Source organism: Zootoca vivipara, chromosome 9 (genome assembly GCF_965207765.1).
Source record: "Zootoca vivipara chromosome 9, rZooViv2.hap1.1, whole genome shotgun sequence".
Classification (NCBI taxonomy): Eukaryota; Metazoa; Chordata; class Lepidosauria; order Squamata; family Lacertidae; genus Zootoca; species Zootoca vivipara.
In genome coordinates, this window is record NC_142592.1 from 39,319,322 (window position 1) to 39,334,066 (window position 14,745).

The following is a 14,745-nucleotide window of genomic DNA, read 5'->3' on the forward strand; positions in this document are numbered from 1 at the left end:
CTGTCATTGGCTCTGGTTCTTGCCTATCATTGGCTTCCCTGCCTTCTACCCTACGAGTCCAATTGGGCACCTACCCTACGAGTCCAATTGGGCACCAGCCACCTCTGCTTGGGAGACTTTGCCATACCTCAGCCATGTGACAATAATAAGCGAGAGTGCTTTTCAGCTTGGACAGAGCACACTATCCCCTTCTGCAAGAAAAGGAACTCTCTGCAACTGATTTCACTAAGATTTTACTCATGAGGAATGAAAAAGTGTGATAGGATATAAATACCATGCTTTTAATGCACTTTTATTAGAGCAACGGTAACTTTTATTAGAGCAACAGGAATCTAACAGCTACATTGATAAACCTGTAATTAAGAAAATGTCTACAGTGTTATCAAGCCCTTGCATTGATGGCTTCTGTGGTGTTACTGCCTATGGAACTTATCAGGCTCCAAAGTCTTTTCCTGGCACAATGGGTAATTATTTTTGCAACTCTCTGGGTATCCTGCTTATGGTTATGGAATGTTTGGAAACATCCCTACACATCGTTTTGGGTATTCATTATGTGGGAATGCAATTCAAAATTTGTGATCATTTTCATGGATGCGCAGGAGAGCCGTGGGAGCAGATTTGAACAATGAGGGAAACTTCAAAGACTTCTAGGATTGCATATGCAAGCACACAGACTCATAACTTATCCAAGATGAGATGAAAATATGTAGTTAAGGTTTTTTTTATGTATCTAAACAGATAAATCCTAGATGGTACATAGAAAGAGAATTTTAGGGAGAAAAAGAACAAAATGTATTTTAGACGAAAACATTTAGAACCGTTCCAACTTCTTAGCTGATGAGCCAGTTGGATATATTTTTAACACCCTTTCTTGCAAAGTAAATCTAAGAAGAAAGTTGCTCGAAACTGACCCCACAAAGCCATCTGTTTTGTTAAATGTCAGAATTTTTTGAAGGAGTGGAAATAAGTATCACAGGTGATAGACTCTTTTCAGAGCTCCGGTCAAAAGCAGGGATTCTGGTAGATTAGATGATTCCAAACTGTGCCAACTCGTGAAGCTCCAGATGGCTGAAAGCTTCCCAAGGGCAAATCACCGTGATATCTGCAAGGAAGAGAGAGAAAGCTTATTATGCATACATAGATCAATATGGAAAAGCTCATTTAAGATGGCTTGGGGTAGAGGAAAATAGCACAGGGAATAACAGAGCAATATTGCCTATCAATTACCTGTTCCGAGGCCCTCCATTCCTGGGATATCATCTCCAAAACTATGGAAAAAGCAACAGAAGAGAGTTTGAATTGCAAGCATATGTTTGCGTATTTATGAATAGATATATTTTTCCTAACCAAAGAGAACATGCAAGGGAACAGCTGATTTTGTGTGTGTTTTCTGCTGCAAGATCAAGTTGTGCTGACTGGCTCTTCTCTCCCCCATTAGCAAGCTCCTGCATTTGGCTTGGCCTTGTTTTGCTTCTAAACATGACTATGTGCAAACAGATGGGCCAAACATCTTTAAATAAGATCAATTTGTTCCTTACAAAGAGGCACCAAAAACCCTGCAATTTTCAGAGTGTTTTGAGCCTCTCACTCATGTCACTCATGCTGATTCCAATGTTGGCTTGCCAGGCAGGGGCATCTATTCACACAGAACAGAACCAAGTCAAACCAAAATATAGAAACAATATCCTAGGAAATATGGGGTGATAAAATGCTTGTACCGTTGCTCCCTAAACATATAGTCACAGAGCTTCTGTTCATCAGCAGGCCATCAAATCTAAGCTAAACAATCTCATCATGTTGTCTCATAAGAAAGCCAAGAACAGGAAGTGTACCCTTAGATCATGGTTTTTTTTTATAATATTTTTTATTGGTTTTTATACAAACAAGACAAACAAAACATACAATGTAGACTCTGTCCCTTCATTTTCCCTCCACCCACAAGTCCACTTCTGCCACCAGTAGTACCCGTGGGCGTTGAGAATCAAAGGGGTCCATTATAGGCTGGGTTTGGCCAAACCCTTAGATCATGGTAGGCAAACTAAGGCCCGGGGGCCGGATCCGGCCCAATCGCCTTCTAAATCCGGCCTGCAGACAGTCCCGGAATCAGCGTGTTTTTACATGAGTAGAATGTGTGCTTTTATTTAAAATGCATCTCTGGGTTATTTGTGGGGCATAGGAATTCGCTCCCCCCCAATATAGTCCGGCCCCCCACAAGGTCTGAGGGACCGTGGATCGGCTCCCTGCTGAAGAAGTTTGCTGACCCCTGCCTTCAGGGCCGTCTTAAGCATGCTGAGATCTCTCCGGCGCCCCCGCCCCGTTTCTTGCTGCGGCTGGTGGGCGGCTGGTGGGAGCCCCGCGCCACCCAGCCTTCCCCTAGAGCCGGCCCTGCCTGCCTTAGATACATCTGGAGGGCCACAGATCCCCCACCCCACCATAAAACAGACTGTATTTAACTAGCAAGATAGATTCCGAAACCAGACGGCCACAACATATGAAAAGTATATCAGTGAGGCCATATAATGGAATCGACTGTAATGTTGCTGTATGCCCAGGACTCCTCCCCATTAGTCCAGCACCTTAACATCAGTATCAGCCCAGTCCGTTACTCTCATGTATTTTCCATTGTAAAAATACCCTGAGAGGACCCATCAGCAAAGGTCCTATAGTATAAACCAGGCATCCCCAAACTTTGCCCCCCCAGATGTTTTGGACTACAATTCCCATCTTCCCTGACCACTGGTCCTGTTAGCTAGGGATCATGGGAGTTGTAGGCCAAAACATCTGGAGGGCCGCAGTTTGGGGATGCCTGGTATAAACCATATCAAGCGATACCCATAAGGCCTTTCCCCTGTCCTCTGTCTCCTTGCGTGATCTAACCAAGACAAGACCGTTACTAACAACTACAGAGCCCAGCTCCATTTATAATGCAGTCCTACATACGTTTATTCATAGGTAAGTACTACTGTGTTCTATGGGGCTTATTCCCCAATATTTATGTTTAGGACTAGTTAAGTCAAGATACCTGCCACACCTCAGTCTATGGCCTGAAGCACAACATACCACCATTCATTTACACCCGGAATGGGGAAAGTGTGGCCCTCCAGTAAGCTGTTGGACTACAACTCCCATCACCCTTGATCATTGGGTTAGGGCTGATGGGAGTTGTAGTTCAGGAACACCAGGAAGGAAAAAGGTTCCTCATCCTTTATGCACACGATGCTTTGTTCAGAATGAGAAAAGAGGCCGCTATCCCAGGGGGCTTACAACCTAGATACCAACGCAAGGAAAACAACCAAGGAAGGAAGAAAGAAATGGAGGCAGTGGTAAAAGAGGAATAAATAAGGCTCGCCCCCTGCCCAGTTACACGTACAGTATGTAGTTACAGTAGGGGTGATGCCCTAATAGTTGCAGTTTGGGAATGCAGAATCTTAGAAGCACATTTGTGAGCAAATGAAGCCTTTGGCTTCTGAATTCCTACTCCTACCCTTTTACTCCTTTTTTGGGCGGCTTGCTCTTGAACTGCCGTGTCTGCCGTTGCTTGAACTTGGGAGGCCCCTTGCGAGGCGTGGTAGGTGCAGTTGTGTCTGTAGCATTGAGGGTGGCAGGCGCTGCTGCGTTCTCAGTCATTCTTCACCTCCTGTGAGGCACTCTGCTGCTTCAGATCGTTCTCTCTGGAACACAAATAAACCCAGTTAATGAAAAGGGGTGGGGGACTTACAATTTACAACCCTTGCTGCCATTAGAGTTGGAAAACCTAGACCCCCCTACTTTAAAGCAATAAGAGCCCTGCCCTCAATTAAGTCTGGTTATGCTGTCTACAAGCATATAACTCTCTCTCTTACCAGAGCTACAGTGTTTTTTCAAATTCACAGCAAAACCTATGCATCTGAGCTCATGTAAAGTGGCTGGGATTTAAGCTGGTAGAGCAGCAATAGCTAGCCTCTTTCTTTTTTTTTTTTTTTGGCAACAGGCAGGAATTCAACAGAGACAGCTGGTTGCACCGATGTGGCCATGGGAAAGGTTTCAAAAGCTACATTTTTGTGCACCATGAACCTTTTAAAGGCACAAGCAACCCTGCCATAAAGTAAGTGTGTGTGCTGGAGGCTGGGAAGAGAGAGAGAGATCGTGTGCAGGAGACATTCCTACTTCTAGGTTCTCCCTCCCATCGTCACTGGTTTGAAAAATAAAAATGAATACTTGAGTTTGCCTTCACTCAGCTCAGCTGTTCATTGGCCGATAAGCACAAACTGCTACTTAAATAATAATAACTAATAATAATAATAATGGAGCAATTTATACAGTGGGATCTGGCCCTTCCCTTTTTGCTCATCAGGGAACAATGGAGGTATGTTTGCATACTACACAAATTGCCCCCCCCAACTCCGTGTTCAGTAAATGGTTATGAGATTTGAGCTGATATTGAAGTTTGGCATTAAGACCATTGTTGTTAACTGGTTGGCTATAGGGTGGGTGGGAATGTCAGTGTGATGTGCAGGAGAAGATTTTCATAGCACAGAGAAAAACCTTACACCTGCCCATTCAGCTGCATTAATAGTGGCCAGCTGAAAGATTAGGAACCATCATTTTTTGGGGTGTGTGTGTGTGTGTGTGATAAAACATACAGTTTGCATGCAGAAGATTGCATGTTCAATCTCCAGTAAGAGAAGAAGAAGCTGATAATAAGCGATGTGAAAACCCCTGCCTGAGATCCTGGAGACTCAGAGAAAACAAAAAGGGGTAGGTGGGCAAATAATCTGATTTGATAGAAGACAATTGCTTATGTTCCTCCCTTAAGTATTTACTTATGTGCCTACAGCTGCCAAGATGCTTGATGCTTTTTTGCCATACTGATTGCTAGAAGTGTGCTCTAGTTCCTACATAGCAGGGAAGGGGAACCCCTCACCCTCTTGATGTTGTTAGGACTCTAACTTCCATCAGCACCAGCCAGGATAGTTAAAGGTCAGCAGCGATGGAAGTTGTGTGTGTGTGTGTGTGTGTGTGTGTGTGTGTGTGTGTTTGCCTGTGCATATCCAGTCTCTAAGCCAGGACAGATCTACTATGAAACTAATGAAGATTAAACTTCAGGGCCCCTGAACCTAGAGGGGCCCCAGAAGCAGCTTTAGTCCACATTGATTGGGGTCTAATACAGTACACCCAATTTGAGTCTCACGACTCAGATTAATTTTTTGTTGTACTGTATATATTTCAAAAATCCCAAAGTTTAAGAGTCAGTACCGCAGATGTGATCTGTCATGAAACAACCCATTTGAAGAAGGTAGCAGTGGCTAGCCAGACCTCGTTGCTGGTTGCGAAGGGGCCCCCATGACACTTCAACCTTCAGGGCCCCAAAAATGTAGGTCTGCCACTGTTCTAAGCTCATGTAAGGCAGCCTGGTGAACATACTGCTGAAATATGATTTGGACTTCCATATGCTAGGCTGAAGCTAAAGTCTTCAACTTTTTCAACCCAGAAACCCTTTAGCCTCTTCTTCTGCCTGCTCCTTTCTGAGAACTAGAGTGACCAAAATTGGGGCAAAAAAGGGCAGGGCTTCTGAACTTCAGCAGCTGAAAGAAAGCGGGAATTTTGCAATGGGCAGCTTTTCACACAAGGGTGATTAAGGTTCCACTGTTGACATTTCATCTTCTATACATCTCCTAAAGGGAGAAGGAGTGATTCACATCTGGTCCCTTCATCCAATCTTTCATATTTTCTTTAAAAATCCTAAACAAGACAAAAAATGGCCAAGGTGTTGTCCGCTTATGACTTCCTACCCGTTGGTTGTGAACCAATGTACCAATTTTGACTAAAAGGACTTTCTGTTGGCTGAAGTACCCGGTCCACTGCTTTGTCATCTGTGGGGTTTGTCTCAACACAATGGAGGCAGGAGGAATTCAGCTTGAATCAACACTTCCTGAAACAATATGCAAACTAAAAATGCAGCTGTCCTTTGACATTCTCGCTTCTCCTAATTTCTCAGGGCAGTTTCTCCAACCAAATAACGTGTACAAAGCTGCATAAATTTGGGAAATGGTTTGCAAAAAAAATATGCACAACAGACAAAACTGCATACCAAAATGTCTTACTTTGGGAGAAAGGCACACTGAAATGCTGATGGCTATTCATGAGGCAAAATAAATAAATAACTGCATACACTGTAAACCTGGCACCGCCAAACTCGGCCCTCCAGATGTTTTGGGACTACAATTCCCAGCATCCCTGACCACTGGTCCTGTTAGCTAGGGATGATGGGAGTTGTAGTCCCAAAACATCTGGAGGGCTGAGTTTGGGGGTGCCTGCTGTAAACGGATGGATAAATGTGGAAAACAGAACTTAAGTTAGGAAAATTGGGAAGTTTCGGGTTAAAAAACCTGACAGATTTTGTACACCCTAGTTCACACACTGCCAAAACCAAAAACCAGTTATTGGATGCTTTCATTGCCTATTAGACCAAATCCACCTTCCCAGTCAAAATGGCCTCTACGCCTAAGTGCCAAAGGAAAGGGTTTCTCCCTTTCTTCACACACATGTGAAGTCACATGTTTGTCCCTTCTGCATTATGCAACTCCCACTCTAGACTTTTCTCCTGGCTAGTTCTCAGGCTGATCCCTGCTGTCAGAGGACAAAATTAGCCCAGACATCAGAGCCGATGCTTAATCTCTTTATATCAGAGCACCACACTGTATCTCCTTGGCGCAGCCTGCTAATATCTCCTCATATCTCTCTCTACAGCAGTGGGGTATTTTTTTATGTCCCTAGCCTATAAAAACATGCAGGTAGAATTTTCACAGAGAAAACAACTATTACCTGAAGAACAAAGAGCAGGGTACTGCTCGTCCTCTAAAACATTTATGAAATGGTGGCTAAGACTTTTTATTCCAACAATGTATGTAAAAGGCTGGGATCTGCTCTTGAAATGAAGAACGAGACAGAATTTCTTAACAAATGTATTATGGTTCATTGTTGCTAATAATTATTTGCAGCTTGTTTATGAGATTCCAAAGACACATTGCTCAGGAGGGGTAACTCGTAACCTTCTATATATATATATATAAATGTAAGCTGTTTGTTATATTCCACTTTTCTCTGAAACCGCTTGACCGGTTGCATTGACATTGGGACACAACGTCACATGCAAATAGGTGTTTGTATAAACTTGGATTATACAGATGTCACACCTATCACAGGTAAAAACATGGCTTTTTGGAAAAACCAGAAAAACAGGAACATGAGAGGTTGCAAAACTTCGCCCTCTAGTGGCGACTCCACTGGCACTGCAGCTAGAAAAGCTTCACTCTCCAGAACAGCTCAGCTTGGGTTTGCAGGGAGGAGTGAAACAGCAGACTGGGCTGAGTGGAGGTGGGGGCTCGCCTGGGTTGGGGGTGGGGGCAGGACAGTTTTGGGACGGGGCATGGATCAGGATGGGGTGGGGGGAGTCACAGGGATGACCCATAGCAATGTGTGGCTGGGTACAGCTATAACTTCATAAACGAACAATCTGCTTCTTTTCATGCCACTTTAATGTATGTTGTATAGTCAATAAATATTTAACACTGGAAGATTTGTAGTTGCTCGTGGTTCAGCCAAAAGCTGTGATCAGACCAAAGTGATAAATCTGCAGATAATTTCAGTTCATGTCTTGTATCACCATAGACCTGCAAGCCATATTAGGAGTTACATTATGCATTTGGACATAGCTAATGACTAGCTGCCCAGCTTTGGACTGCAAAACTGATAGACATTTACTCTGGAGTAAGCTCCTCAGAATTCATGGTGGTTTTCTGCATGGGATTGCTCTGCTAGGTGTAGTACATTAAACCAATCGGCATGTTTTCCAGTAAGCTCCTAGACTTTCTTCATGTTGTGTTGGGTTAGGGAAAATGTTTTATTTCCATTTTTTGAGAGATAGGAAGTTCAAGAGGAAAGTCTAAACAATTTGCTCAAGGAAAATTTGGGGCACAGCCAAGAATTAAATCTAACTCTTGGTTTCCTGAATCCCATTCTGGGTTCAGATTCTTTGCTGAAGTCAATGGACCTCTGCCAGTTTGCATTAGCATGAACAGACCTGTAGCATCTTAAGGACACATACGTGTGTGTGTGTGTGTGTGTGTGTGTGTGTGTGTGTGTGTGTGTGTTATTTAAAGAAGTGACAAAGGACTGGGGGGAGGGAAACCACTCTGTTCTTAGGGTTTTCATGCTGTATACTGATTCTGCTGCTTTCAGAGATTGCATATGCCCAAACTACATCCATGGTTACAAATTACATACTTTAACAGCCATTGTGGTAAACAATTCCAGCAAGTGGAACATTTGGCTGGAAAACCTATTTAAATAAACAGCCCACAGGATGCTCTTGAGAAGCTTGGATTGGGTTTCATTGAAAATGTGGGATGTACCCCTGAGTGAACGAAACATCAGGAAATTTTCAGGGAAAGAGCCTTGAACCCATAAATTTAGAAAGGCATTAAGATGCACACAGCGAGACCGTGTCCATGTATGTATGTGCACACTGTGCATATACAGCACATGAGATCCCCAAAGAACCCTGGAAGATGTAACTTGTTAAGGGAGCTGGGGATTGTAGTCTTGGCTTGTATAGAAAGGAATAATAAAGCAATGGCACCTGCTCTGCATGCCGAAGGTCCCAGATTCATTCCCCGGTATTTATAGGGCTGGGAGAGCGCTCTGTTTGGTATGCAAGAGAGCCCCTGCCATTCCATAAGTAGATGGCTCTGAGCTAGCTGGACCAATGGTCTGACTTGATAGGAAGGAGCTTCCTATGTTCCCAATGCTATTGCCAAACAGATTGTCCCCAGTTTCTCTGCACCGTCTTTGCTTCTTCTTTTAGGCAGCAAAGGGGAAGGAAGGTACCACCTCAAGGATTCATAAAATGTTGCTTCTATTTCAGAACAAGGGTACTGTAGCTGACAAAGAGATGTGCTGCCTGCAGCCAAGGGGGGGTTCATGTAAACTGAGTTCTCACCCAGCTCAATATTAAAAGGAATAGAGAGAAAGGGGATCTAGCAGTGGTCACAAATGATCCTTCCTATTTCTTCACCACCACCTTGTCATCCATGCACGCATCTCATCTAGTCAGGAGAAAAAAATACAATGGTCCACATCTTTTACCTTCTGTCAGTAACAGACGGTGGGGGAAAGGGGCTAGCAATTCTTTCCCACCAGCGGCAGAAATGCCCCACTCCATTCTCCACCAATGCCCTTTGGAGCTACTGAGTAAGTTTCTCTGTAGAATTCAAGTTGGGTAGCACACAACGTTACAGCCGATTTCTCCATCCCAAGCCATTGATCCTGGTCTTCCACCATCACTGTACCCGCGACTGCACCCCTCGATTCACGCTTCAACTTTTGGATTGGTGCCTTTCAATGACTCCTTTAAATCCCTTAGGAACTTACCTCTCAGATAATGTAAGGCAGCAATTCCGACACCAATATTGCCTGTTGTTATTGGAAAAACAGTCCTGGGATGAGCGAACCAGTGCAGGTGTCAGCAGTGAAATATGCCTTGAAAAGTGCTGTGCAATTGCGTGTCCTTTTTTCCTCCAACCTTCATTTCTCTCCCTACTTCAGCGTCAAACTCGGCGCTTTCTAATTGGCTCCGACAGGTCCCTATTTCAGTCGAAGAGTTAATCCATTGTGTAATGACGTTGCGTACATCGTCAGATGGTTAATTTTACCTAATGCCATCTTGTCCACAGTAATGCTCTTATCCTGATGCTGTCAGATGGCAACCCACCTCCGGGTTGGTATCCAGGTTAATCTTCCCCCTCCTCCCTTTGTGAATGTCTTGTAGGAGGGCTTGTGCACAAATGGCAAATTGCTTCTTCCTAATCCCTCCCTTTCACAGCATTTATCTCTGATCCTTTAGGAAAGGCAAAATAGATTCTCCAGCTGATGTTCTTTACAGCAGGGCCAGATACAAAACTCTACGTGGGCTGCTCTGATCCCTTTTGATTTATCACCCTGGAAACATGTCATATCCCAGCTCCATGTCTGGCAAGAATATCACACGCTGGGCCATGGGAAGACCAAGTATCACTAACTACTCAAAGCTGGTGTACTTCTAAGTGCAATCCAAAAATCTTCGTGACCCCTTTGTGTGTGCTGCGGTTTTCCTCAGAAGTCCATCACTGCCTTAGAACACAGCTAAGCCATTCTTTTTCTCAATTCACATTGAAGCTGGTTTGGGGATAAGCACATAAAAATGCAGCGTTCCACAAGAAACGACAGGTTCAATACGAGATAAATATGGATTGTGGCTAATGTCAGGTGAACACAGCTTCCTAAGCTAGCAGTGGGGGTGCAATGGATGCCAAGTAAATAGGAAGCATGTACACACCAGGAGTCAGGAACTCTAGTCTCCAAAAGAAGCCATTCATATTATTCTTGCTATGACAGGGTGGTGTCAGAAAGCCCCATAAGTATTGCACCCGTGATATCACTCTAGCCATTTGCTACCTAGAATCTTCTTAATCTAGATTCAGACATAATTCTGGTTGCATTGAAAAGTCATGCTATTCCAGTTTGGTTTTTGTGGGGGACTGATTGCCCAAAGTCAGTTATTTCCAACATCTGCTGATGACCAGATATTTTATTCGTCTCAAGCCAAATATAAAAATACATTCTAAATGTCTAAATGCAATTACAATACATTTTCACTACACATCTTTTCCCAGCCACTAGCTCACTGATAATAAGAATCTACAGGCAGCAGACACCATATTGTGAAGGAATAAATGTTGGCGGCTCCTTGTAATTGGTTGAACATTTTATGCATCAGGTGAAACCCTGCTCCAACGGATGTCAGTGGCAAAACACCCACTGGTTTTAATAAAGCCCCACTTCAGCCTTTGCCACCCTTCCATCCTCCTAATACAATCTCAAGGCATCAACACTTTAAAGTCCTTCAAAGACCACATGGGACACCCACCATGCACCCTTGATAAATCAGCTCTTTAATTACATTCTTCCAACCACTTCAGAAAATTCTGTAAGCCAACTCAGCTAAGAATAGAGTCCCATGAAGTTTGCAACTGCCAACAGGTAAGCCAAAATGCTACTAAGAAAAGTACTGGTACTACAGTAAAAGTGACTAGCAAAATAAACAAAACTTGCCTGGATGTCCAATTGGCTACCTATTTACACTGAGTCCAGTGAAAGATTTATTGCATTCATCTGGAAAAAGTCACATAATCATCAGACAAATTGCTAGTGTTAAGAGTCCTTCAGATTTAAAAAAGATTTAAAAAAGGGAAGTTTAAACAAGTCCTCCCGGGTTTCAATCCATGCTTTTCCCCCTTAATTTCAAAGCAAAATCCACAAGAACTCCTCCTTTCTCTCTTCCCTGCTTCACTGTCTACAGGATGCAGATGTTTTTATATATATAATGAAAACTTACGGTGTTGTGAGCTCCTCTTGGAAACCATGAAGTTATTTCCCACCTGCTTGATGAGAAAAATCTCTCTGAAAGGCAAATCACCCTCCAGAAATACTCCAAGGTGTCCTAATCCACCAGGTGACCTCACTATCAAATGGCACCAATGACAATGTGTCATGTCTCAAAGGAGGAGGAGTGGACATGTTTCTGGAAGTGTTGATCTCAGATTTACTTTAGAGTGCATTTTGGGGGAGCTGTATTAGAATACTACACGCCTGAGAAGACATTCCTCAGAGAAAGGGCATGAGATTGTCTGGCAGTGACTGGACATTTCTCACCTGCCCTGAAATTCTCACTTTATCTGAAAAAAGAAAAGAAAAGAGGGAGTCAGATACATAGGGAGAGGCTCTCACATAGATGCAAAAGCTGTTGTATGAAATTAAAGCTTTTTCAACAATTCCAGAATAGGGGAAGCCCTGGGCCAAATGATTAGGAGCAAAACAACACAAAGGGTACTTTTCAATTCAACACTACACTGTTAAGATCCTTTAGAGAGACTTACACTTCTCCTGTTTGATAGTATTCACTGTACATTTCTGTCTAATATCTTCCAGTGACATGTGGCTCCAAGTCTGAAGAGTGTGCCTGCGTACTTGGCGGCGGCAGCAACTACAATAATTAATTTCCAGTTTGTTTCTGGGCCCAGTTCAAGGTGCTCATATTAGTGTTTAAAGCCTTACACAACTTAGGTCCTGAATATCTGAAAGAGAGGTGTTTCACCACCCTCAGAAGTGCAGATTATGACATCTTAGGAGAGGGCTTTTCTGTGTCCAAGCACACTGGTCCAGTAACCCAGGTGGAGATTCTGCAATAGCTAAAATTATGACAAAACAATAATCTGGGATTAAAATTTGGCCACAACTTTGTTAATTACAGATGTGGTAGATTTTGGCATGGGCATTGGGTATGCATCCTAAATCAACCCGCCTGCTTGCTGATTGATTACTCCTTCAGGGTTGATCTTGGGTGCAGGGATCTCCCCTTGATATAGATCAAATGAGGGGATCCCACCAGAATGCTGGCAGGCTGTTCTATGGCCCAGTGGACCCAGTCTGTAGTGGCAGGCCTTGATTTGTGGAATTCCCCACAGAGGTGTATGACCACCTTGACAGCATCACGAGTACAAATCATGATGAGTGCACAATGATAAGGATGTCTAAAGGGGCTCCAACATGTCCCCCCATGTCCTTTTTATTGCACATTCATGATTATTTCTGCTCATGATGCTATTGGGGTGGTCACATACAATCCCACTTTCAATACTGCTTGCACCTGAAAATGTTTGGGGCCAGTCACACTGCTTCATTCCCAATTAGTGCATATCCTGTAACTTCCTGCTGAAGTCCTGTAACTTTTTATACCACAAATGTTCTGGGTTTCTTTTATCCTCTTTTTGTTGCGCTGGACCCAGGTGGCGCTGTGGGCTAAACCACTGAGCCTAGGGCTTGCTGATCAGAAGGTCGGCGGTTCGAATCCCTGTGATGGGGTGAGCTCCCGTTGCTTGGTCCCAGCTCCTGCCAACCTAGCAGTTCAAAAGCACATCAAAATGCAAGTAGATAAATAGGAACCGCTATAGCGGGAAGGTAAACGGCGTTTCCATGTGCTGCTCTGGTTTTCCAAAAGCGGCTTTGTCATGCTGGCCACATGACCTGGAAGCTATATGCCGGCTCCCTCGGCCAATAATGCGAGATGAGTGCGCAACCCCAGAGTCGGTCACGACTGGATGGACCTAATGGTCAGGGGTACCTTTACCTTTACCTTTAGCCCCACTAGACAGCATTAATGTGGCAGTGTCGTGGAATCACCGCAGAACTACTAATGATGCAGAAGAAACCCACCACTAATGCACTATAATTGTGGGCTCATCCAGACTTCTGCTTGTCCCACCACTTTCCCCCATGAAAATCTTTACTGCCAAATAGCAGCAAACATCAATAGGGTTTTCTGCGGATTGACGCTTGCTCCGATTCAGCGATAAAAGGTGTGGAAAGCGGAGGGGCAAACAGAAAATCACTCAAACCTGTGCGTAGAAAGCTTTCTAGGCATAAGGCAAGTGGAAGTGTGGACAAGCCCACAGTCAGGAACAGGTTGCAGAATACACCTGTGATAAAACAGCAGTCTGTGGGGCCCCTGTGTTAGGTTGCTATTAAAGGCACATGAGCAGGACATATTTATTTTTTAAAGAGACTGTAGTTTGTGAGGCCATGTGCCTTCCTTTTGTGTGTGAATGCCAATACATATACCCTCAGGGATGAAATCTCCTCCGCACAGTGCCTGGGACCTTGAGATTATTCATGTTCCACATGACACGATAAGCGTTGGCTGCAGCCAGCTGGAGGAACCATGCACAGACTCAGCAGTAGGCTGGCTGCATCTGCCGCCGCTGCCACTCCACCCACATGTCTACTCACCTCTGAGTTTCCATCTGTCTCGGCAGCCAAGCACAGGGTTGCTTCTCGCCACTGTCCCCTTTTTATGCGGTACTTGCTCTCTCCTCTCTTTTAAACATGCCTCGTGGCTTATGGCCTCTTTTACCATTTCCTTATTTCTTTATGAGATTCCTTAACCACCTTTTCACCGTAAGGCTGGCTACAACAACAGAACACACAAATATAAAGACAGACAGAACAGTTACAGTTTTAAAAACAAGTAGAACTGTTCCAGCCGGAACAGAACAAATTGAGCAATAGAGGCGAGTCCCACAAAACACCCTGTCTTAACTGCCAAAGGGCAGAGTAAAGAGATGGATTTCATTTGTTTTTCTCCCCACCCCTGATGTCTTGTGGTCGACTATGCAAAGCGGGGCTTACCTGCCCCCCCCCATATTTTATTCAAGTTGGCACCCCTGGTGGGTGTTGTGTTTTGGCAAGTGTATTCTACAACATATATAATTGATACAATAATTGTGCATTATGGGTAGATTTATATTGGATGGCTCTCACACTATTCTGCTTTATTAGTTGTTCTGCAATGCTTCCCCAATGTTACTGAATTATTGACGTCAGGTGGGGGGGGCACTCTTGCACTATAGCATAACAAAAGTCGGACAACATGAATCCAGGAGCATTTGTGGCATAAAAAGTTACAAGATTTCAGCAGGAAGCTACATGGCATGAACCATTGGAAGTGATGTGGTATGTCCACACCTCGGAACTTTTGCAGTGGCAAACAGTATGGAAAGTGGATTTGCATATAACCCCCGATAAAATCATGAGCGCAACTAACCATGAATGCGCAATAAAAAGGACAGTTGGTCTTCTACTCACGACCCCCTATTGAGTCTCATTCTTCTA

The 14,745-nt window shown here is 43.9% G+C and overlaps 1 protein-coding gene across 8 annotated transcripts; it reads right to left on the reverse strand.

The window, feature by feature from the left end:
• Positions 1 to 260: 260 nt before the first annotated feature.
• PDE6H (phosphodiesterase 6H) lies at positions 261 to 14,140 on the reverse strand. 8 transcript variants are annotated; one of them, XM_088652004.1, is made up of 6 exons: positions 13,864 to 14,140; positions 12,133 to 12,266; positions 11,731 to 11,753; positions 3,485 to 3,671; positions 1,228 to 1,268; positions 261 to 1,102 (listed from the first exon to the last, which is right to left on the reverse strand). In XM_088652004.1, the coding sequence occupies exons 4-6, from the start codon at positions 3,625 to 3,627 to the stop codon at positions 1,026 to 1,028; spliced, it is 261 nt and encodes an 86-aa protein (XP_088508130.1). In that variant the 5' UTR covers positions 3,628 to 3,671; positions 11,731 to 11,753; positions 12,133 to 12,266; positions 13,864 to 14,140; the 3' UTR covers positions 261 to 1,025. The 8 variants fall into 8 exon arrangements, with proteins under 8 accessions (XP_088508130.1, XP_088508129.1, XP_088508128.1 ...); XM_088652003.1 differs by having other exon boundaries at positions 11,955 to 12,266; XM_088652002.1 differs by having other exon boundaries at positions 11,414 to 11,753; positions 13,864 to 14,131.
• Positions 14,141 to 14,745: the final 605 nt, after the last annotated feature.

Coding starts and splice junctions, on each gene's coding strand:
- PDE6H (XM_088652006.1), bottom strand. CDS start 3,627: ATGACTGAGAACGCAGCAGCGCCTGCCACCCTCAATGCTACAGACACA. Junction 1,269..3,484: donor CCCAAAAAAGGAGTAAAAGG/GTAGGAGTAGGA, acceptor CTTTTTCCATAG/TTTTGGAGATGATATCCCAG. Junction 1,103..1,227: donor AATGGAGGGCCTCGGAACAG/GTAATTGATAGG, acceptor TCTTCCTTGCAG/ATATCACGGTGATTTGCCCT.